Source organism: Vulpes vulpes, chromosome 14, assembly GCF_048418805.1.
Source record: "Vulpes vulpes isolate BD-2025 chromosome 14, VulVul3, whole genome shotgun sequence".
NCBI lineage: Eukaryota > Metazoa > Chordata > Mammalia > Carnivora > Canidae > Vulpes > Vulpes vulpes.
In genome coordinates, this window is record NC_132793.1 from 134,244,564 (window position 1) to 134,269,646 (window position 25,083).

Genomic DNA, 25,083 nt, shown 5'->3' on the forward strand with positions numbered 1-25,083 from the left:
ACCAAGGTTTATCATTTACCTAGTCTTACTTTGCTTACTCCATTGTCACCAGGGCTATCTCTCCAGATGTCCTATTAGGTAATTTAGCATACCTGTGGCTACTAACTCAGCCCTAAAGGAAAAATCTCCAGCTGGGTAGCATTAGATGACTCTGAAGCACAGATCTTCCATCTCCTGCTACGTTGGGTTGTATGTGCAAAGAAAACAGCTGGCCAGGAGACTCTGTTGACTCCGAATGAGACATCATCTATCCTGCGATATGGACTTGCTTTAGTACATTTGCTAATAATGTCATGATAATATATTTTTGGCACATGACCTTTTCTCTCTCCACACCCTGCAGAGATATATCATGTGATTTCCTTCAAATTAAAAAGGGGTAAGGTCTCCTTTGACCAAATAGAATGAGTTTTTCCTTTAAGCAAGGGGAGTGTCCTGGTACCAGGAGGCAGAAGGGTTACTTTAAGCTCTATTTCCCTAGATGCTGGGGACCTTATTCCTACCGACATAACCTTAAGTTCAGGAGGATCCCTCCTCTTCTAAATCTTCTTTTTCCTGGTAACACCTTTTCTTACCCTTTGTAAAACCAAATCACATGGTATAGCATGTTAAATTGCATCTATATGCAGTTTAAGTAAATAGTTACTGTCACACCAAGTATATGGTTTTCATTTTTATTGTGCAAGTAGGGACTTGGTCTCACACATGACTTGTGCTGCTTAATAGCATTCATGATAAACAAGATGAAAACTTGCTGTTTATCTGGGGCAACGGCTGGGGTCTGTAACAAACTCAGGTCTGCAGAAGCCAGTTTTCTCGTAGTCAGTGTGTGTGAAAGTAGTATTTCGTAAGTTCTCCTGTATGCCGTTCCTGGAATGGTTAGGAAGTTAAATATCCATATTGCAAGGAGGTGATGAAGCTATGCTCTTTCAACACAGTTGAGCACCAGTTACTTTTCTTGCAAATGCTTCCTGATTCCAGTGTCTTTGTGCAAAGCAACACTTGGGTTTGCTTTGTGCAGAGAGGTTCTTCTAAATTTCCTGTCTGTGTCAAGGCAGGTATATCACCACATTTGAGACGTGGTGGGGATCTAAGATGTAGTTGAGTCTGGCCATCTTTTTTGACAGATAAGGAAACTGAGGCTCAGAGCCATGAAGTGAACTGCCCAAAGCTTAACTGTGGGCTAGTGATATAGCTACGTGAGGACCCATGTTCTCCCCACCATCATTTTCCTTCCATTTTGGGCTAAATCAAGATCCACAAAGTCCCAGTCCTTCTCAGATAGAGTTGAGCCACATGTAATGACTTTTTTTTTTAATTTTGTTTTTTTATTTGCATACAGTTGACACACAACATTACATAAGTTTCAGGTATACAACATAGTGATTCGACAAGTTTAAATGTTATGCTATGCTCATCACATGCGTAGCTCCCATCTGTCACCACACGAGACTATTACAGTACCATTGACTATATTCCTCTATATTCCTTTTGCTGTGCCTTTTATACCCATGACTATAAATCTCATGAACTTAGCCTTGGTTCCAGCCTCATTACCCCTTTTCTCATGAAAATTCTTAATAGTCAAAATAATGATCATCCACATGTAGGAAGAATGCTTTGCAGGAAAGGACCACCATGAAACTATGAGAATGCTAACTCCAAGGGGCCAATGGTAGAACTTTGTTCCTGTGGAGCTAGGGAGCCTTCCTGTGAAAAGATGATAGGTCAACCTCCCCCAGGGTTTGAGGAGGGTCTAGAATGAGCTTCCTGCCCAAGAACAGGGCTGCCACGTGACAGCATGCACACAGAGTAGCTGCACATTTAGGAACAGATAGCATGCCAGAAGTTCACTTGCAAGTCACAGGTTTGCAACTAGGAAGGATTTTTCTCACCTTGTCTACTTAGGTTCTCCAGAGGAGGTCGCATCTACAAGGACTCTTCCCTCACTTTCCAGGACTGCCCTTTCCAGTTCCCCAAGTGCCAGACTCGCTTCCTGAGTAATCTGCTTGCTAGCATAGCCACACCACTCTGAACACATTTACTATTCTTTTTCTTGGTCTGTGCTTCTGACTTCCTTTAGATGCCAAGAAGGAAGAAAAAATATGTCTAACAGGTAGATGCATTTGTATACATAGCTGGAATCCCTTGACCCTACTGAGGAGGATGACATTTTTTAGCTGAAAGTTTGTTTAACTTAATTGATGAAATTTCAGATTGAGAAACAACATGAAGATGCTAGAGGCATCTGAGGGTCAGAGATTGGGGGCCCCCGGTGAGGCCAGCTAATCAGAGTTGAGAGCTTTCCTCGCCCTATAGTTCAGGGCTCAGAGGCTTTTTCCCAGTGCTGAGGAGTGACTTCTCCCAGTTGCTCACGAAGCTTGCCTCCTGAGTGGAGTGTCTGTTACATTTGGTGTGATAGGCACAAATGGCTTCCTTTTAAACATGTGATGAATATTTGAGACTTATATTGGATGTCAGGGGCTATTTCGATTTGCTACGATCCCTGTATGTTAAGAAGACCTCCCTATAAGCCTGAATCTCTCTTTCTTTGAGAAATAAATTGTTTCCTTTTGATTTTGAATGTGGAAGTTATACATGTTTATCAGAAAAAATTCAAAAATTACAGAAAGACATACACACACACAAAGAAAATTAAAAAGAACTTACAATATCCTCAGACACTGTTGAGCACTTTGTTCCCCTGGTCCTCCTTCCTCTTTTCTTTCTGAGTATATATATTGATATGTAAATTGTTGTGATTATATTTTTTCAAACACAATTTTAAACCTTAATGTATTTTGAACATTTTCTCATTTGCCACTAAATGTATTTTGCAACAGTTTCTAATGTTAGAATTGAATATACATATATATAATGAATATATAGAAATATATGAATGGATACATATATACCTAGTGCTTTATAATTTATTTAACTGGACGATTACTGTTGGACATTTATCCTGCTTTCAAGTTTTCAGTGATATAAATAATGCAGCATTGGCTCTCTTCACACCCAAAATCTTTATGCACATCCCCCCTGCTGCGTCCTTAAGATGAATTGCTAGAAGTAGAATTTCTGGGTTTATGGGATGCCCATTTTTAACATTTTTGATACATATTGCCCTCTTGTCCTCTAGAAAAATTTGTACCCATCTATAATCCTACCGGTAGTATTTGACATCTACTTTTGATTGAGCTGCTGAATGTGGAGGTCAATCTTAGAAATATTCTTCTTGGTTAAGAAAGTTTTCCCAAAAATCCTGTGTGCAGTGGGGCAAGCAAATATAAAGGAAGATTTTATGTAAGTCATTATAAAATTTAGTTTAGGCCTTAAGCTAATTGCTTTCTAAGATGAGAATTTATTTCCTTTCTACATCCTCACATTTTTAGGATATGTATTAGCTCTGCTAGAATTAAATTCAAATATCAAAGCACTGGAAAAAATCTACAACAGAAACAAAAGCAAAATCACCGCACCTTTCCAAGGCTTCTGATGGAATTGAAAAAAGAAAAAGAAAGAAAGAAAGAAAGAAAGAAAGAAAGAAAGAAAGAGAGAAAGAAAGAAAAGAGAGAAAGAAAGTTCACTTGGAAAGTTCACTTATTTATTTCTTCCATCTTGAGACTAGTTGAAAAATACAATTCAGTTCCCTAAAATCAAGAAAAGTTAAGCTCATTAGAACCCAAACTCTAGAAAAAAGTATGAGAGGGAACTGTTTGACTAACACATTTTTTTTTTCAGCTTAATAATTTTTGCACCTCAGTTTTTCCCAGCCCTCACCATGTTCCTTAGGGGATAAAATAATATTCCTGAGTGAACTATTATGTTAGTGGGGTTCAGTAGCACTTTATATTTTTAAATAGTACCAAATTTAATAAAATATGATGTGCCTTGTTTTCAGTTTTAGTGAAAAAAAATTTGCTGAATAATCCTATGGAGTATTTCTTGTTTATATAATCAGTAACTCACTGCATTACAGATGAATTAATCTGAAATAATTAAGGTAAATGTAAATGTCTGTAGAGGCACAAATTCTGCGGAATAAAATATCAGACAAGAGCAGATTTTCACCATCCTTTTATTCTCTCTTATCTGTGGCCCTAAGAAGCATACTTTCTTACTTTATGTTTAGATTAGTCCAATGAACTGACTGTGGCTCACGTTAATTTTCACATTATTTTTGTTGTAATATGAAAAATGGCAAAAGCAGATTTTGAGGTCTGTGTTAAAATATAGCCTGACTCGTTTGCATAGAGCTGTTGTGCAGGTTTTATTGGGGATAAAAGATATGTTGCTGAGGTTGTCTATCACCTTCAGCTTATTTAAAAAATAAAATAAATAAATGAACGAAGGAGGCATTAAAGCTGTCCACTAAATTTTTTCTATGTAATTCCCCAAAGGTACTTTGTTCATGTGGATGTCATCATGGCAGTTTTGTGCAAAATAAAAGTTGATTTGAGAGCGTTTATAGGCTAGAGGTCTTTGATATCCCCTGCCCTGCCACCAACTTTTGTGCCCTGCAAGGCCTTTGCTTCAGACGTGTCCCAGAGGCTCAGAGCATGTGCTCAGAAACGTGGGGTATCAGAATCAATTAGCCCCTCGAGGAATTAAAAGCAAGCAATTGAACGCCTGTTAGCAATGATTAACTTTAAAAATATTAGCAATTCTGGGCAGATCCCTTTCCTTTCTGGAAGAGTGCTCTAGGCAGGCAGCATTCCCAGGAATGTTGGTTTCCAGCTATGTAGACATTTTCTTGGATATAAAGCTCATCAGGGGTCTTTTCTGGGCTTTTTGATTTGGGAATGAACATTATTCTTATGTATGAAACTTAATTCTTCCTAAAAGGTTTTCAGAGATCTATATGCCGTCTTCAGCTACAACCTAAACCCTTGCTTATTTAAAAAAAAAAAATGTTTTCTCAGTTATAAAATGAGTACACAGATAATATTTACTGAATCATTTTGAGGTCCAAGATTGATTGAAATAGGCTATATAAAATGCTGATCATGTCAAGCTCATGTAAACTCTACTCTAGATGTTTTCTTCTCCATTTTTCTTTCTTTATAAATTTCAGCCTTAAATTTGTCCTTGTATGTCTATTTAAGTTTATAAAAACAAATGGGCAAATATATTTATATCAGTAGCTCTTTACTTCTGCGTTCTCACCTGTATGCAATGGTATCAAAAGAAATCGTCTTTGCTGCTGTCTTCTTGGGTATTTGAGTTTGATTGTGTTTATTTATTTTTAAGTGAAAATAGAGAGGGTGGGAAAAGCCCATAGTTTGGGATGCTGGTGGGGAAATGTTGCGTACGTTATCAAATATCTTTACTGTAGGATGGAATTACCCTCTTGGAGGTGTGTTTTCTCTCTTGTTATCAATTAAGGCTAGATCCCTTGCCTTCACTAGTATTGGAGTCTTGGAAAACGTTAACAGAACTAGCGAAGGGAGGAATTCCATTGGGGTGGACTCTAGGCTCTGGGAAGATATGGAACATGATGGGCACTCAACAGATGTTAATAAATACCTCCTTCTATTGTTGGGACAAAGTGGGGTTGATTTGGGTGTGAATTGTAATGGTCAGTGAGAGGACCTTGTACTTAAAAACGGTGTGTTTTAAGGAGAGGAGGAATCTGGATATTGAGCAAAGTAGCATTGTTTCTTCATATCAAATTATTCTTTGTTTTTCAGGGCTGTCATCCCCCTAAAATTGTCAGCTCCCTTGTGTCCATGTCGTATGCCTTCTTGGCAGTCCTTGCAATACATTGCTGTGGACACAGTAAGATTTCAATAGGTCCTTGTTGATTGAAACCAAACATTTGGAAATCTTAGAGGCAGAGTTGACGGGTGAGGTACGAGGAGGGCTGCAGGGAGAGAGGGCGAGAAAAAACAATCAAGGCAGAGAGAGAATTAAATATAGAAACCTCCTGGGAAGCCAGAAAAGAGCAAGGTTGGTGAGCAACTAACAATTTATGTTCTCCTGAGAAAAGAAAAAAAAAAAAGAAAAAACTGGACAGGGGAGAATTTTTAATCTGAAGAGCTAATTAACCAAATTATAAGACCTCAAAAATATCCCTCTCGTTAGAGTTATAATTTTGAGACTTAGGGAAAAAAATGGTGGAAGCTACTCTAATTCGTCCCAAGAACCTATTTAAACTTTGAATTGTACAGGAATAGAAATTTGAGGGGGAAAATGCAATATGCTGTAGTTTATAAATCATTTCAATGTCTTGACTCCTAACTAACCCTCTTTGTGATGGTGAAGGGAAAAAAATGTATATAAAACCACCTGTGGTTTCTTAAATGTGCTGATTTGATGAAGAAAGAGTGGAATTAGGTGGCAAAAAGGTGAATAAGGAAACTCCAAAATCACAATGTGAGCAGGTTACAATATCAAAAACTATAATACAAAATGTCCCCGTGTAAAGAGCTTCTCCAAAATGTGTGAACATGAGTTAAAAAATGTATATTTTGTAAATATTATATGTATGAAAATATATGCATTTTATCAATATACAAATATATATTATAAGTATGTATGTAATGGGTGCCTAGTGTTCGATGAACACCATTAAAAGTATCAGAGAAAAATCACTGCAGGGATCACCTGATAATAATGAATAAACATCAACTCTTCTTGGTCAAGTGACCAATATTATTTCACAGTTGACTGTGTTGAGGGTTGAGCCAATGACCTTTGCCCTGAATTTTAATAATTTACTGTAGTTTTACATTAAATCGGAATATAATTGGGAAGAAAATTAGTGTTTCTTTGTGGGGAGTGCAGAGTAATGCCACTAATTGCATGTATAAAAGCCTTCCCGAGGTTGTATTTTCCTGTTCTTTCTTGATTTAGAAAATTAAAACTACAGTAATTTTCCGCTATTTGTAAGAGGGAAAAATGTGCCAGTGAAATGTATTCAGCTAACTTAAAATGTCAAAGCTTTGGGCCATCTTTTCATGCCCAGTAATGACAAACTGTCAATTCATCACATTATTCAGGAATTCACCAGCAACTTGTTGCAGCTATCAGAGTTGAAAAAATACCTTATAGCACGTGTGGTCTGAGAGAAGAAATAATCTGATTTTTGTTTGTTTGATTTTTCTTCCTTTCACTTTAATATTTGAGCAACTTTACATCTACAATGTGTTAGAGCAAATCACCACTTCTTTTTTCTTTAGAAAAAGATGGACAAGAGAGAACACATTAAATTAACCTTAGTAGAACAGGAGATTAAATGAATAGGGCTTTAAAATTATTTTTAGATACCTGGGGGATTTTTTTTTCAGAGAAGTTATTATCAAGTAAAAGAATGGAGCTGATTTTAAAAGTACATGGGGTTTAAAATTTTGTTAAAAACACATATATTCACAAATGTATCTATACCAGGCTTACCTCTCCCTGGAACTTGGAAGGGTTAAATCAGACCACTGTAGTGTTATGGGAAGTGGTTTTTTTTTTTTTTTTTTTTTTTTTGGCAATATCTGGTACCTTGAGTTTGTTATGTATTCAGTTATGTATGTCATCATAAAACAGTGCACCTGCATTAGCCTTCATTGTCTCAGGGTAGAAGCTGAGAAATGAGAAAAAAAAATTAAAAAGCTCAAGAAATGAATATTTCTGCTAATAGCGTGTCAGTATTTTTCCCTTACTCCACGGCCATTCTTAGTCTCAAATGCAAACTGCACAACCCAGACACTAGGGTTGGAATCCAGTGTTTATTCAAAAAGGCACCCTAAGGCAGCTGGAGTGGAAACGCTACATGTATGAAAAAAGGCAGCCGGGAAACTCAGCTGATCTGGGCACAGCAGCAGCAACTGTATTTACTAACACTTGTTTTCTGGGAGCCTATGAGAGAAATGGAAATAATTAGAAAGGACCTGAAAGGGTGGTATTTTGTTCCTTGTTTTCCTTATAAGGAGCAAAGCAAATTGCAGTAACACTTCGGGAGCTGGTATTCCCTATTGCCACGGGGACAGCCGATTCCTGGGTGGAGGAGTTTGTTTATACCTTAACAAATACAGACTGTTTTGTTGATTCAACAGCAAAAAAAAAGAAAAGGAAAGGAAAAAAAAAAATGCTTGCCCCATTCTTTGCTTTCAAACACTTCCCCCAATTAGAAAATGTCTCATAAAAATGCATCATGTGATAAGCTCTTGCTTTAGTCCCAAACCGAGCTGGAGTCCACTGGAGGTCTTAGAATTTGAATCCTTAGGGAGCACACATTTTAGCTCAGAGTGTAGTTACTCTGTCATGAAACAGGGAGCTTTGCCACTTGCTTGTTTTGGAAGGAAAATAAATTAAAAAAAGATTGCAGGGGATTTTAGTTATTATATGGCCAGGGCTCCGTTTAGAGTCTGTGGCATTCAAAGCTGGCTTTAATCACAGCATGATGCTTGAAGCCTCCAAAAGTCCAAGTGTTTCCTTTCTTTCTTTCTTCTTTCCGTTTTTTTTTTTTTTTTTTTAAGCGTTACTTCACTGAGGCAGAGGGCTGCCTTTGAGTGACGTCACGAGTTTGAGCAGCAAGCTGCACAGGAGAAGGGAGGCTGGGTGAGTGACAGCCCAGCCTACTTTTTAATAGCTTTGTCATGTGACTGGGAACTGTAGTAAGACAGGTGCCTTCAGTTCACTCTCAGTAAGGGGCTGGTTGCCTGCATGAGTGTGTGCTCTGTGTCACTGTGGATTGGAGTTGAAAAGCTTGACTGGCGTCATTCAGGAGCTGGATGGCGTGGGACATGTGCAACCAGGACTCTGTATGGAGTGACATCGAGGTGAGCCGGGGCTGGGCTGGGCATTGCAGCCAGGACCGAAGCTTCCCTCCCTCCCGATGCAATGATTCCTGTAAGGGGGGGTGGGGGGGAAGGGCTTAGACGACGACGAGAGGAGGAAGAAAAGTAGCCCGGGCAGGAGCTTTTGGAAGGGAATCTCAATCTTATCTTAACTCCAATAAGTTTGCTATTTTAAGGTGGCTCTGAGATCCCTTGAGCAAATCAAAGCTGAGCTGCTGTCACCCATATCTGTTGCAGTTGGAAACTCTTTCCATGTGCCTTTGGCTCTGTTTCTACTCATATGCAATATTTATGCTCTAAGATATTGATATGAATCAGAAGCTGAAGTCTTTCCAGTGGTGTTTAGTGGCCCGGTTGGAAAAATGCCATTTCTATTTATAATAAGATGAAGATAAAAATATTAAAATGGATGTGCTCAAATATAGTCAGTTTTGACTCTAGTCCGGATTTTTTTTTTTCCCCTTCCCTCTTCCCCTCTCTTCTCTGTTCATCAGACAGAGAACTCACAAAATCCTAAATAATCCTGCTAGGCTATTTTAGATTGCTTTCCCCACGGCACACAGAGCAACGAGGCTGCTTCCTTTAAAACACCTAGATGTGGCTGAAAGATTTGGTCAGCAAATAAAGCAAGCCATCCGTGCCTCACGGTGGGTGCAGGGTTTTGCACTAGCGTCGGTGGCAGGGAAGCCAATGGTTAAATCTGCCCGGACCGGAGAGCCGCCTGGAGCCGGAGAGAGGAGTGTGTGCAGGGCTGTGTGTGGGGCTGCTGGCTGCTTGTGTAAAAATAGAGGCCATACATCAGTTCCACAGTCTGCGCTGGCCACGATTCACACAGGGGGAGAAAAGCCAGCCGTTGCCTCCTCGTCTCTGGAGCCTACGGTGACTAACAGGGGGACGCAGGACCGCGGCGCGTTTGCATTCAGCACAGTGGCACGTTCTCGGAAAGTTTGGGCAACTTGGGGAAAGAAGCTAAACTTTGTGTGCACCGCGACGAGACGGAGCCCGACTGCATTGCACGGGGGCTCGGAGCTGCTGCCAGGAGTGTGGCAGAGGGCTGGAGTGCTGCCCCCGGGGGGCTGGGGCACGGCGGGTGAGGGGGAGGATCGAGTGCCACACGTGATTAGATTAAATAAGATGTCCATGTGGTGCAGCCACACACTTCTGAAGTGCAAACGGTCGGGCCGGCCGGGCTGCGATCGCGGCTCCTCTGCGGCCAGGCGTGCCCTGGGGCCCTAACCCTGCACCGGGCTTGCCCATGTGGGCTCGGCTGGCCCTCTCCTGCCTCGGCCCACGGCCCCTGCGGATCCCAGCTGCCCTTCCCTTGCTGTGATTTCTTGGGCAGGTGGAGGAGGTCCAGATGTCCCGTAGGTCCTGCCGCTGTTGTGAGTCGGGGTTGCAGGTGGCTTCCAAGTCCCGCCTGTCCTGCAGTGGCCGGGGCGCCCTGTGGCCGGCAGCGCGGGGCTCAGCTGCTATACTTTCATTTTTCCATCATGTGTTATTCCTGATGCTGTCGGGGGTCGATATGGAAATGTGGAGGATTCGTTTCACTCTCCGGGATTCCTGCGGTCATTTTCAAGGAAGCGTCAGGAGCACTTAGAACGGTGGCCCAGGAGGTGAGCTCCGGGCCGGGCGTCCGGCCGGGGCCTGAGCCGTGGGCCGCCTGAGCCTGGCCGCTCGCCTCTGTGTTGCACCGGAGGCAGCAAGCTGCTGGGAGCCCTGCCTCCGCGGCGGCGCTGGGAACCACCTCGGCCAGCCTGACAGATTACGAGCAGCAGGTAGCTCGGGCAGCTTTCATTTTTTGAATCATTAATGTTTGCTGTCATCCTAAAACGTATTATGCCCTTTTGCACATAATGACAGGACAGCGCAGTGGTTAATAAAGGCCCGTATCACTACAGCTACTCGGAGTCCCCGGTGTTTCACAGTTTAATGAAGGTGATGTACAATGAGGTTCCCAAGATTGATAGGGACAATCCACATGCCACGCACTCCACCGAGACTGTCATTCTTTACTGCCCCCCGCCCTATTCCCTTTTCCCTGTCCTCACGATTTTTTTTTTTTCCTAAGAAGTAAGAATTCTTTTTTTTTTCCATTAATATAATTAATGTGGCCAAGTCCACTCTTTCTTCTCTCTCTCTTTAAAATTTACCATCAATGGCACCAAAACCTCCAAAAGGTTAATGGAGAATTATACTTAATTATGATGATTCATTATCATCAGTGCAGTTAAGCTAATTTATTGTCTGCTCCTTAACTAAGAGAAAAGTCTGTTGGGGTGAAAAAACGTACAATAATTAGCCTTTTGTGTTTAGTGACTGCTTTATCCTCCTAAATCTTATTATAAAATTAAGGCTACGGTTGTGAAATAGCTGTCATAGTTGCAAAGAGGCAGTGGAATGTGTCTCTGTAATTGCGATAAAGCACACCTGTTACAGATGTATAGGGAAGCAGTAAATATCAGCATGTCAGATGAGGACAGTTACAGGGCTCGGACTGTTAAGTCTGGCATCATCCAAAGGCCAAATATAAATTAATAACAGGAACACCTGCTACCACTAATGTGTTTTAGATTATCAGGATAATGCCACATTCAGAAACCCTGATTTTATTAGCGTGTCAACATTGGCAAAAACACAAGCACATTCTCAACCATAACCTAGGAAGCAAAAATGAGAGAGAAAGAGAGGGAAAAGAAACGTTATGAAGTAACAGCCCAGTAAGTAAAATGCCAGAAGTTGATCTGGTCTTTTTTTAACGGTCCTTAGAAGTTACTGGAGGGGTCTTGAACAAGCCGGGCCTCGAGGAGGCGGGCGAGGGGGGAGAGAGCAAGAAGCTGCTCACCAATCCGGAGGGCACTAACTTAGGTCCTCCACGACGGGAACTTAGGCCAGATGTCGAGCTCCCGTGTTTTCTACCTTCATTTTATTTCTTTGTTGCTGTTTTTGTTGTCTGTGCTTTTCCGTTTGAGGACTATCCCGCAACGAGATCCTAGTGGGTTTTGCACCGTTGGGAAAGTTCTCCCCCGGTCTCTGAATCGATCATGTCATGGAAGAGTTAACACCGTGTGTTTGTACCCGGAGGATAAGCAGCGTGGGCACGTATGGAGGCTGGGAGGTGTTACACCCGTAACCAAAACGCAAACCTTGTACCCGAACAAAACCTTCCCCCCCAGCCTGGCCTCTGCTTACTTATAAACCTAGTCAAGTATACGGATCTGCAACTTTGGGCTACTCCGATAATAAAAATGTAATGACCAGTAAAACGATAAGGAAAGAGTTTAGGTGGAGAGGATTGCCCTTTCTTTTTGCATCACCTGTGTGCCCGCGGGCTGGGATCCCACCGGGGCCCGGTGGTCTTAGGGAGGAAGCACAGTCATCTGCAGGCTGCTCCCAGCCTCTCCCCTTACCAACTGCTGACTCCATTACCCGGTACCTACTCCTCAGCGTGGGGCTTATGATCATGCTGCTGCATATGACCCGTGGAATGTCGCCTGCCAGGGATGACAGGGGTGCTCGAGAAAAAAAAAATCTGCATAAAACTTATTTTATTCAAGATCTAAATGTCACGCGGGATCTTCAGCTTCGTGCTCAACTGCTGCCTGGATGTGAACAACTGCACAGCATCTCTGCTGACCTTGGAAGGTAGGGCTGCGAGGCTACCACTTCAGACTGTGTGCCTGCTGAGGCAGACACCGTGGCTTGCAGGTGGATAAAATCCTGATGGCCCCGGCCTCACCAGACCCCCTGCAGTAGGAAACTTCTACAGGGTTCTTCACAGTATGCAGGGAGGAAATCACCCCGAGTGCCAAGCTGAGGCTAGAAGCCCACCTCTTTGCTAAGGTGGTTCACTTTTTCCAAGAAGCCACAGTGTGGCACGACCGAAAGACCACCTACTCCCTGCAAGGAAGTGAAAGACTATTCCAATCTGAAAGACCCTTGCTGACAGGCAGCCCGGCCCTAGCATGAGCTTTTTTAAACCTCTCAAAATATGGAAATCATGTAAAAACTCCAAATAAAAGTAGTTATTTTGAGTTCACTTAGAGAATAGTTAGGGATACATAAGTGATGGGAAAAAATACAATTGTGGGACGCTATAGTGGTTTTTCCTTTGTAGATGTCAGGCAATCCCAATCTTACACTCACACACAGACACACACACACACCCACACAGTTGCAAATTAAACATAATGAAAGATGTGAAGATCATACAGAAGAACTCTGACTTTTGTCCTTATCTTAAGGAACTTGCTTTTTTTTAAAAAAATATTTATTTATTCATGAGACACACACACAGAGAGAGAGAGAGAGAGAGGCAGAGACACATGCAGAGGGAGAAGCAGGCTCTATGCAGGGAGCCCGAGGTGGGACTCGATCCCAGGACTCCAGGATCATGACCTGAGCTGAAGGAAGACGCTTAACTGCTGAGCCACCCAGACGTCCCAAGGAACTTGCTTTTGCCCTGTGGAAGATGAAGTGCCGAAGCTCATGAAAAGTCAAGTTAAGAGCAAAAGATTAAAATGACAATAAAAGAAAACCATAGACCAGATGACGGGCTTGCGTCATCCCTTGCTGAAGGAATTACAGGATTCTACTGGTTACGAGGAGCGTAAGTGGGTGGAGTTTTCCTAGTAGAGTTCTCATGCTTTTATTTTTCATTGAGCAATTATTTATTTTGTGGTGGTGGCAAGTCCGAGGTAAAAATCAAATTTGTATCCTTCTGTCAAAGAGATTATACTCTAAGGGTAGCATAAGATTCTGCATACGGTTAACCGGAAAACAACTTGAAACTCATTAAGCACTAACTGTCAAAAGGGTACAAATTCAGTTGGTTTCTAGCTGGAGGCATGAGAGAGGGCTTCATGGAAATACGGCACTTACCAAGAATTCGGAGGCAGAATTTTGGATGGAATGGGTCAGGCACAGTATCTTTTAAGAGCAAAGTAAGTAAAGGAATTTAGGATTTTTTTTTTTTTTCCTTCTTCTGGTGACTAAAACCCTGGAAACCAGCTTTGGTGGTGTGGTTGAATTAACCAGGCTTAATTCCTATCACATGCTATTGCAGTTTAATAAATTCCTGCAGTTAATGAAAGCTTTTTTTTTCCCCCCTGCCTCCTGCAGTGTGCTGCTCTGGTTGGTGAAGACCAGCCTCTTTGCCCAGATCTTCCTGAACTTGACCTTTCTGAACTAGACGTGAACGACTTGGATACAGACAGCTTTCTGGGTGGACTCAAGTGGTGCAGTGACCAATCAGAAATAATATCCAATCAGTACAACAATGAGCCTTCAAACATATTTGAGGTAAGGGCATCCCTTGGTGAAAATTAATTTCTCATTGAACTTGGCTTGGGCCACGATATGATCGTCGGCCTGAAAGCGTAATGGGTTCTTAACTTTGTTGTCATGCAAAGACTTTTTCTCACAGGTAGGCACTTCTGATTCTGTGGAGAAACAGTGTTTGCAAAAATAAATGCATTTCGTTGTTATTTTTTTTTTTTGAGGATTCAGGGGCTCAGGCCCCCAACAGAGTGCATTAAACTGTGTTGAAATAGTAAGGGGTTGTGAAAGAATTTGTGACAAAGGAGAACAAAAGTCTAAACCTGTTTATTCCTGTCTATTTCCCACAGAAAAGGGCCTAATGTAAATTAATGTGAAATGTAAAAGAATGCAATGTTTTTTAATCCAAGAGATTAGACGTCTACCTTTATTTGCCTCACCAAGTAAGTGAGCAGTTATTATTACTGTTATTTTGTGACCAGACCTCTGATTTATCTACGTCATAGAAACTTTGAAACCCAGCTATTCTAATATTTACTTAGAAATTAGTAAAAATTCGCTTACCTTTCAATAGGGAAAGTTACCTCCCAGGCTCCAGACTCTTATTATAAGCCTACCCTATAATAAGGAATGTTAATCTACTCCTATTAAAGTGTTACTTTGAAAAAAGAAGTTCTTTCTCACAAGATCAGCGCTCATTTACTTGAAAATAAGCGGTTTCTTGTAGGGACAAACATCGAATGCTCTGGCAAATGAGCTGAATAAGGATTGTTAAATCAACTACTTTTCAATATCACAACCACCCGCACCACCATCATCATCTGATATCCTCGCCCTAATATGTGTCAGGCTCCATGCGAAGCACCCTAAATGTATCTTTCAAACCACCAGCAGAGACATTTCTTAAACTTCAATGTATTTGGTTGAAATCTGGAGTCATTAAGAAAGCCAATTTTACAATATTTATTGAGTTTTTCCAGCACCCAGCACATAAAAGGCACTGAATAAATGTTTATTGAGTCATTAAGAAAACCAATTTTACAATATTTACCGGGGTTTTTCAGCACCCAGCACACAGAAGGTGTATTGAATAAATGCCTGTTGACTAATGAGTGAATAGTGACTATAGTAATATTAATGAATAACAGTGATAATGAACAATAACGACAGGGGCCAACATTTTAAGATCCCCTGTGCTCTGTATGTGTCACCTCACCCATCCCTCCAAACATCCTATTTTTTAGGTACCCTAAGTATCATTCCCACTTTCCATAGGCAGACACCGAGTCTCAGAGAGGTTCAGTGATTTTCCCCAAATCACACAGCTGACAGATAAAGACCAGGGATTTGAACCCCAAATTGATCTGACTTCCCAGTCCACGTCGCTGATAAAAATAGAGTAACAGCGAGGTTGGGTGACAACCATCCCCTACAAAGACATACCAAGCTGCTGTTTTGCTGAATATATTTAAAAATAGAACAGACTCGTTCCTTTCAGTGTTGGTTGACATGGAAGCAGGGATCGCTGGGGGGAGCCGAGGTGGCTGTAGGTTCTGGCCACAGCTAAGATTTTCTAGTACGTCTGAACAGAGTCTTCGAAGGGTGCTCAAGGCGGTGGGGTCAGGGCTGGGGAGAAGGAGCCCTGAAGGTCTGGGGTTGGTTACGCTTCCCAGGCTTCTCGGCCGGGTCTTAGAAAGTTCATGTGAGGACTTGGCTAGTTAGAACTGGTAAATTGAACATTCCTCATTCAGTACACTTGTCAGGCGACAGGCCCGTTTTAAGTCATGCTGCATTAAATAAACAGTACTTTAAAAAATGTCCATCTCTATAGACCTCTTATCTAAAAATCGGCTATTCCCTGTTGGGTGACTGCCACGCATTTCGCAGACGGTGGTTAGGGAATTACTGAGAGGTGGGGGCCGCGGGGGAGGTGGAGCGCATGTCACGGGAGTCAGTGCCTCCCTGGTGGGCTACTTTCAAAAAGTCCCTTCTCCATGACCTTGTGTCCCCATATTTCGTGTTGTGGCATCTTCATGAGGTACCTTGTCATGTACACCTTGGGGAGACCTGGTTCACCAGGTAGCGTTACCTGTAGATGCCTTATCCCATACGAAGACACCCCCTTTGTTTCCTTGTATGACTCTCGACCACTGATAGAATTGTTTCCAATGCTCTAAAACACAAAGTTCATTGAATTTAGTTTCTCATTAGCTCATTTTAAACCGGTGACTCTCAAGTCAAAGCCGTTTGGACTCCCCCCGACCCGGGGACCTTTAGCAGTGTCTGGAGATAGGTTTGATTTTTTTGGACTGAAGGCAAGAGGCTGCTCCTGGCATCTCATGGGTAGAGACCAGAGCGGTCGCTAACTCTCCTCCAGCAAACAGGACAGGTTCCCACGACGAGGAGCTCTTTGGCCCTAAAATGACAATACCGCTGGGGTGGAGAACCCCTAAAAAAATAGCCACTGAAATTCCTTTTTATAAAAACACCGGAGAGGAACTGGGCAGCTTTCAGAGAGAAGACAGAGTTAAGATCCAGGATATGAAGAATCAAAAGCCACATAACATCATGGAGATGCCCTGGGATTGAGCTGTCAGGAATTTTGTTAGTGACAGCGAAAGTGACCGTTTAGATAACCTGTAACAGTTTTCCCTGATGTCACAAAACTCCTTCTTCTTTGTCTGTGCAAAGGGTAAGGGCCATATGTGGCAACACCGAGACACAGCCGCAGCCTCCCGAGCATTTGCATACGGCCCAGATGCCTCTACTCTTTGCCCTCTAGCGTTAAGCTCAGGCAGCTTTTCTATAACGTTGGGGGGCGGGGGGTGGAGCATAGGTGGAATTCGAAAATTGTGTCTCCCTGGGAGGCAGGTCCCCAGGCAGCACAGTAACCCTCGAGTGGCCAGTGGCCGCGGCCCTGGGCGGCTTCCTCCAAAGCAGCCTCTCCCGGAAGGCCTCCCCGCGCCTGTGCCTTTAAGCCTCTCCCCGTGGACTTTACCCAGGCTCACTTTCCTCCAGTTCTCAAAGCCCTGCCTCATCACATTTGGGAAGGCCTTGTACTCGGGCAAGCCAAACAGTCACGGTTTCCGCCACCTCTGATCTGCCAATAACAAGCATTACCTACCTCCGATTCCCAGAATAAAATAAGGCACCGAGTCGCTGAACACGCTGCCTGACTTAAGGTAGCACCTCGATGACAACCCTGGAGACCGGCCCCCGGGATTCTGAGTCTTTTTTTTTTTTTTTTAGATTTTATTTATGTGTTTGAGGCAGAATGAGAGAGAGAGCGAGAGCGAGCATGAGTTGGGGGGCAGAGGGAGAGGGACTAGCAGACTCCCCACTGGGCAGGGAGCCCGATGCAGGGACTCGATCCCAGGACTCTGGAATCATGACCTGAGCTGAAGGCATATGCTTAACCCACTAAGCCACCCAGGAGTCCCGGATTTCTGAATTCTAATCAAAGCAGATTGTAAGGGGGGTATTTAGAAATCCAGATAGGATGCAGATAGTTGACAGATAGTATAGCCAAATGTTAGCACCTTGGGAGTAAATAGAAATCTCTTCCTTTGGCCTCTTTTGTGCATTTGATCTAAGTTTAATTTTGTTTTTTTTTTGACCTCATGTTTTAGTTTTTTTTTTTTAAGGTTTATTTATTTATTTATTTTTATTTTAGAAAGAGAGCACATATGCAGGGGGAGGGGCAGAGGGAGAGAAACTCAAGCAGACTCCCCACTGAGCTCAGAGCCCGAGATGGGGTTTCGATCTCACCACCCGGAGATCACGACCTGAGGCCACACGAAGAGCCAGCCGCTTGACAGACTGAGCCAGCCAGGCGCCCCTATTTTTGTTGGACTTTAAAAGAAAAGATGAATGTGATTGAATGTCCCACACTGGGAGAGTGAATTCCTCAGCGGGGAGCAAGGGATGCCAATACGCCGTTGTCCATGTTGGTTGAGAAACGACACACAAACAAGAATCAGTGCTTGCACAACAACCTGTGTTGGATGTGTAAATGCAGGTGACCAGGTTCTATTCAGAAGCCACTTAGAAAAACAGGACACAGGCTTTTCTAGGTGCAGTCTCCAGTGAATCTGATCCGTGTGTCAGGAAAACAGGATGCTGTCTCTGGACCGGTAGCAAGATTTATGTTTCAGAATATTGCAACATAACTTCCTTCCCTCTCTTGCCTTTGTGCATTGTTTGCAGAAGGAGAATAAAGGAGTGCTTTTAGAGCATGGCAGTACCTAAGGATGGGTGGCCCGGGATTAGTTTAAATAGCACGTTGGCCCTTCTGGTCACCATGGGCCACCTTGTCCCTGTTTCATCTAAACATCTGCTTTCAGTGCCTCCTTGATACAACTGCATGAGCATCTTCCATTCTTTTGTGTGTTACCTCTAAGTCCCACTACTTGGGGTTCTTCAGAGCATGGCGAGTGAGAAGGTGGTTGTCTCTAGGTCATTACTCATAGCATGTTCTGAAGTCTGCCTTTGCTAATAACGGGGGACAAGGGCCCACAGCCGCAGCCAGCCTTCATGTGGGGTGATCACCGGGATGCTCGGTCAGGTCTGAGTCCGTGATCTTTTGTGGGACCAAAAGTGGGGGGTGCTTTCCCGTTATCTACTGAAAGATGTCCTGTCATGCCAAGGGTGCAATGGTAGTTGGAAGCTTCCAAGAATATTTGGTTATTCTGACGGGAATGCAAGAGATTTTATATTTCTTCTTTGGACTTTCTTTTGTTTCTCCTTTTTTTTTTTTTTTTCTAAAATGGGCATATATTATGTACATTTCAAAGTGTTTTTTTTTGTTTGTTTTGTTTTGTTTTGTTTTTTTAACTTGCCTATTCAAATGACTCTGAGTATTTTGGGAGCGGGGAACTTGCTTGTCTGGGTCACGGAAGTGTTTCTAGATGTTGTGTTAGAAGACGACAGAAAGTAAGTACCCCAAAAATATTTGCAGCAGAATGAATGAATTGACCAAGACATCTTTATTGATGATGGGAACCTCAGTAGGTGATATATAATTACATACAGAGCACAGAGGATCTGTTTCCTAAAGAATCTAGTTTGGGAGGTCAAATGAAGAAATGTGAAACAGTGAGCAAACAACAAAAGACTGCCTGTACTTGTGTACATGTGTGTGTGTGTTTCTGTATATATATATATATTTCTGTATTAGCAATTAAAAATAATTTAACACTGTCCATTTATGTGTATGTGTACATGTATATTTATATACAGCGGGTTATATATTATATATATATTAGCAATTGCCAGACTGCATGTATGCACATATACAGGTGTAGGGGTGTGTGTGTGTGTGTGAGTGTGTGCGTGTGTGTCCTAGCTAAGGAGGGAAGCAGCAATAAAAACATCATCAAAGGGGATCCCTGGGTGGCGCAGCGGTTTGGCGCCTGCCTTTGGCCCAGGGCGCGATCCTGGAGACCCGGGATCGAATCCCACGTCAGGCTCCCGGTGCATGGAGCCTGCTTCTCCTCCCTCTGCCTGTGTCTCTGCCTCTCTCTCTCTCTGTGACTATCATAAATAAAATAAAAAATAAAATTCTAAAAAAAAAAAAAAAAAAAAAAAAAAAAAAAAAAGAATGAAATGTTTCCACAGGGAGAGCATGACGGTGAGGAGCTTGATTTGCCCAAAGTGAAATATGTACCGATGGGAACAACAGGGGTAGGAGAGGCAGGTGTGGATTTAGGGTGGGTGCAAATTACAGCAGACCCCCGGGAACCCAACTGGGAGTGTTTCGAGTTTACACAGTAGGAATTAGGGTGCCAGTGAAGATTTTTAGTGCTAGAGAGCAATATACCGGGGACCGTATTTGAGAGCGTGCTAATTCCCCTAGCGGGAGAGCCGTGGGCAAGCGGAAAGCGGGAGGGATTGGACGGCAGGCCCTGCTGCATTCCGAATCCCGTGCAATGCAGGTGCGGGGAAGGGACAAGGTGACAGCAGAGGGGATGGTGTCCAGGGAACAAAGGCTTGGAGCATCTCGAAGGAAATTTCCATCAGCCCTGATGAATATGAGTTAGGTTAGAGAGGGAGGTGGCAAAGAATGCTAACTCGGAAATATTCCAAAGAGAATCAGAACTTCGTAGGTCTCTTCCCGGTTACGTTTCTGCTCACCTTTAGGAGCTGAAGTTCTTTCTTAAGACTTGTGAGTCGTCTTACAAAGGGGCTCTCCGTCTCTCTGCTGCCTCAGGGGCAGAACATATTTAACCCAATCCCCAAATTTACGTGGTGTCTGCTTTTTTTCACTTGTCTCCTTGGAGGAAATTCTGCAGCCTTCCATGGTAATGAATTCCTGCTCCTGACTGTGCCTGTGGTCAGAGACTTTTCTATGAATGGCAAACCTCTTGGAATTCTTAACAAAACAACAGAGAGGAAAAACCCGTGTCAAAACCACCTCACCTTAATTTTCATCATGGAGAGAATAAATTCTCCTTTGTTATTCGGAGACACCAAATTAGTTGGCAATAATCACTTCTCCGAGGTTCCTGGGATTTCCAATTTGCAATCAATAAATGTTTGTCATTTGAATGAAATTTACAGTCCCCAACCAGATTTTCGCCACACTTGGCGATGACACTTAACGGAGAACATCGACTTCAAGGAAGAAAATAATAGCCATTTAAGTGGGGAGATAATTGGCTGTAACATAAGAACATTGAAAAATGTTGAAACTCATGGAGACTTATGGAGTATTTTAAAAATTTATGTTGTACTTATCTTTGCATTTGTAGTCTACCACAAAATTCCAAATTCTGGGTATAAATCAGTTAGATGTTCATCTTGGAGAGTCACAAATCAGAAAGCAACAATCTGACCCAGCCTGTGTGCTGCTTTATTTTCAGCGTCTACTGTGGGCTTATCTTGCAGGGGGGACGACATAGTGGGGTGTGTGTGTGTGTGTGTGTGTGTGTGTGGTCATCTACACACCTCAGTTAAAGACTATTTTAGACTTCTTGCCTTGATAACATCTGCCTTATCTCGGGAACATCTGGTTTATCACCCTGTTTCCTCCCTGCCATTATGCTGACCACTGGAAAAATAGGGCTCAGGAGTCCGGGCCCACAGGGCTCTGTCTACAGGCACCCGCCCCCCGCGAATAAATCGCAGGTCGCAGGTGCCGGTTACATGACCACCTTCTACCCACGCGTCGCTCGCCTGCCGTTTGCCTCTGGTAATGCAAGGTGTGGTTAGGAGAGATGAGGGTGGCTGCCGTTTTTCTTGGAAGTCGGTCCGACTCTTAGCCATTTGCAGTTTGGAAAGTGAGAATCTATATGTTTAATTAGGCACAATGATTGTAGAATGTACTGTTGTGTGTGTGTGGGGGGGGCTGTTTTTTTATATGTGTTTTTTTTTGTTTGCTTGTTTGTTTTGAGAAGAGACCAATTATTTCATGCCAGATACTCTAGGTGCTTCCATTTGTAGCTGAGCCATTTCGTGAATGTACCTTGTTTTGTTGTTGTTGTTGTTTTTTGTTTTTTTTGTGTGTGTTTTTCCCACCTTCTGGATTCACCAGAGGGTCATTTCACTACAAGTGACTCTGTCTAGATTTCTTTGGGGCCAGACAAGTGGAGACCCACCTTCACAAGGAGGAAACACCTAGAGAGGAATCAGGAAAAAGTGGCTCATGGCCTCTTAGATTTACTTGAAAGATACTCGTGGAGGCTAAAGTGATCAACATTCAGGATGCTGGATTGGACAAACTGTCTATTTGTATAGCAACGGCGTGTGCTTGTATAGTGACCTTACACATATGTCGCGTCTGTTTGTCCATGTCCCCCTGTCTATATGCAGTGTCGTGGAGACACAGCCCAGCAGATGGCTCACCTCCGAATGAGATCAACACGCAAAGCAGATAAAAAGATGAACTTTAGAGACCGCCTTGTTAAACAGAGAGCCAAATTGTTCTACTCTTCCCTACCCCAGACTTCACATTTTTAACAAGTTTAATTTGTCCCTCTAATTATGGGCCTATCCTTCTATCAATGAAAACTTTTATTGTGGGTCTCAGAAAATGAAATGCCTGTGATGTAAAACAACTTCGTAAGGACCATTTTTTTTTCCCTTCTTTTTTAAACCTATGAGGTTACTTTCGAGATTGTGTGCTCTGACATATAGTTCTGAAAGCCAAGCAGGATGCTGTATGTTACGGAGCCTGCCAAAGAGGCCGCATTACGAGTGGCTAGAACGAGAGCTGGGGAAAGGGGAAGAGAGATACACGATGAAATAAATACACCCTCTCGTTCTTGGCAAGGGCAACCTTTTATGAAGATAAATGACTTCTTATCCATTACGCCATTTGTCCCAAAACAATGATCAGAGATACTTTTGTGCCTTTTCTGTTCCCAAGTGATAGAATAATTTGCATAGTTGGAGCCTCTAAACACTATCACCTTGTAGATCTGCCCATCTCCATTACTACTGCAAGTTATTCATTCAAGGTTTGCGGCCGGATGGGTTAATGAATTACCAGATCTTGCGTAAAATGACTTGGCTTGACTTTTAAGCAACTATTTTTTCCTTTTTTTTTTCTTTCTTTCTTTCTTTCTTTCTTTTTTTTTTTTTTTTTTGGCCAGTCTTGTGATTGGTGTTAATTGGCTCTAGGGACCAAGCCTCCGATCAAGTTTTTTTTTTTTTTCTCCCCCACCAGAAGTAGCTTCTTCAATATCCACGCCCCACCCCCCACTCCCCTTTTTCATTCTCTTCCAAACTTACGCTCAGAGACAGTGGGTTCGAGGAGCTGCTGCGTGCAGGCTGATAGGGCCTGGAGGAGGGAGGAGACTCAGTAGCCAAATCTTTGGTAGCTGAGGCCCTTCCTTGTGCCAAATCAGCATGATTTATCATCAGAGCCCTGTCTTCAGCACAACTAAGTTTAGAGTGAGTTCCTCGGTGTTCTTCACACGATATGCAGAGCTGGAGCTCTGAACTTTGAAGGAAAGCCTCAGAGCAATTTGCAAAGTGCTGGTGCTTAGTGAATACTAAATTACATTTAGGAAATAGTGTGCTGTTACCAGTTATACTTCATTTTTATTCTTGACACAGACACCTAAATCAGAGAACAGTAACATTTCAGAGATTATGGAAGCAGTTTGGGTATGTTCCAACACTATAATAGGATCAGAATTTTAAGGCCTTTTGTATTATTACCAATAGTCACTTAGTTTCTGCTGCAGTGTACTTTGTAGGGAATTACAGCTTTTACTAAAAAGATTAAAATGCTATTATGCAAATGATTGCAGTATGTTATTATGTTTACAAATTAACATCCATGGCTCAACACACAAATTAACTAACTATTCTATCTATGTTATTAAGGATTTAATAAAGTAACTGTTAATAAAAATGGGTAGCTCGGAACACTTAATAGGAAACAATTGTGATTTAACACAGAACTCGAGCATCGTGTTTAACGTTCTAGGTGATATAATGGTAAAATCAAGTTGAGCAAAGCACACGGAGGCACTGGGACCGTGTGAACCGCAGACCTGCTCATCTGAGAGGCTGATGGCTGCGAGCGAAGTAGCTTCAGGCTACGATGTACAGTGGGCAGCACATCAATAAATCTAAGCAAAGCACACAAACCATCTTCTATTAATAAATAGTTCATTGAAATGATAATTGCCCTCCCGTACGTGTTTGATATGTTCCATGCACGCGGAGAACACTTACATTATTCTAAAATGGAGCTCAGAGCAAATTTCGATGTTGGCGGATGAGATTTAGCTGCAGACTATCGCCGTGTGATAAAAGGGGAGAAGGCTAGGTTCGGACTAAGATGGCTTTACAAACAGGCTGCAAATTGCTATTCCTGGCTGCTCATAAGAGATCATAAAAGCAAGGAGATAAGAACCGCCAAGGTCCCTGAGAAATGAATGTATGTGATTATGTTATCTTGTGGGTTGGATTTACTAGACAGACCGACAACACCTTCGCTTTAGTCCAACAGGAAAAGTAGAGATGCAGGATTTGGACAGCAAACTTTGTTAGAATGGGGACATTCCACAACACTGTAATTAAAATGCTTCCAAAGAGACCCAGGATTCCAGTCACTGAGTCCTTTGCTAGATCTCAAAACGAGAGCGAGAAGTATTACCCAACACGAAGCCAACAAACAAACAAGGACACAAAAGAATTGCTCTACAATCCTGGAGGAACTTGATTGATATTTCAAATGTCAGGGGCTTGTTTTTCTTAGCCAAGTGAGAGTGTTGGAGACTCCTATGGAAACTGTAGCCTTTTTAGGTCAACCTAAAAATAAATAATCAAATTACAAAAAAAAAAAAGAATAAATCAACAATTACCTTTTCAGGTCTACCTAGAGAGGACAACTAACGTGAGCTTCTTAGCGGGAATATCTGGGCCTACTCAAGAAACATGAGCAGGGAAGCAACCACAAACCTGGTCAAGGTTTGTGTCCTTGCATACAATGCAAGCAATTTATTTTGTTCCGAATAGCACCTCTGTTGTTGGAAAACTACTTATGCAAATTTTTGATATCTAGCTTTAGCAAGGCGCCTGGTTCCTTCATTTCCTTCCACATTTGGATAAATTGTGTTGTTCTTCACTCTTCCAAATTTGTCCTTGTGGAAGCGAACACTTGCAAATTGGTTGAAGCTCGCTAAGGGAAAGAAAGGGAGGGGAGCGGGAAGAGGAGGGGAAAAAAAACAAAAACCAAAAAACCTGCCCCCAAACAGTTGCTGGGACAGCTTCTGATCTGATGGTCTGTGGCCTTGTCCCGTTCCCAGGCACCTGATCAGGAAAGTGGTACAATTCTGTTTTGCAGGCAATCCGGAACTCTTGCCAACATTTACCTGACATGACCAAGGTTTAAAGTACTTGCTGTAACTTTAGGCAGCGTAGTGGAAATGTGCACCTGCGTGTGTGCGACACACTTCCTTTTTTTTTTTTTTTCTTTTTTAAAGGAAAACAAAGTGATACTTGCCATACAAGGGTGGTAAAATAATTAGTCCGGCAGACAAATGCCTTGGCCCATGTTTGAACA

General features: G+C 42.5%; 1 protein-coding gene across 5 annotated transcripts in view; it reads left to right on the forward strand.

The window, feature by feature from the left end:
- The window catches only part of PPARGC1A (PPARG coactivator 1 alpha), a 641,509-nt gene that overhangs the window by 530,649 nt on the left and 85,777 nt on the right, over window positions 1-25,083 (forward strand). For 4 of the 5 annotated variants that reach the window (XM_072737984.1, XM_072737985.1, XM_072737983.1 and 1 more), the window contains one exon: window positions 13,911-14,090. In XM_072737984.1, the coding sequence (XP_072594085.1) occupies window positions 13,911-14,090 (180 nt within the window). Of the gene's footprint in view, window positions 1-8,166; window positions 8,775-13,910; window positions 14,091-25,083 lie in introns of those variants that run through there. The other variant, XM_025997309.2, reaches the window with a different exon arrangement.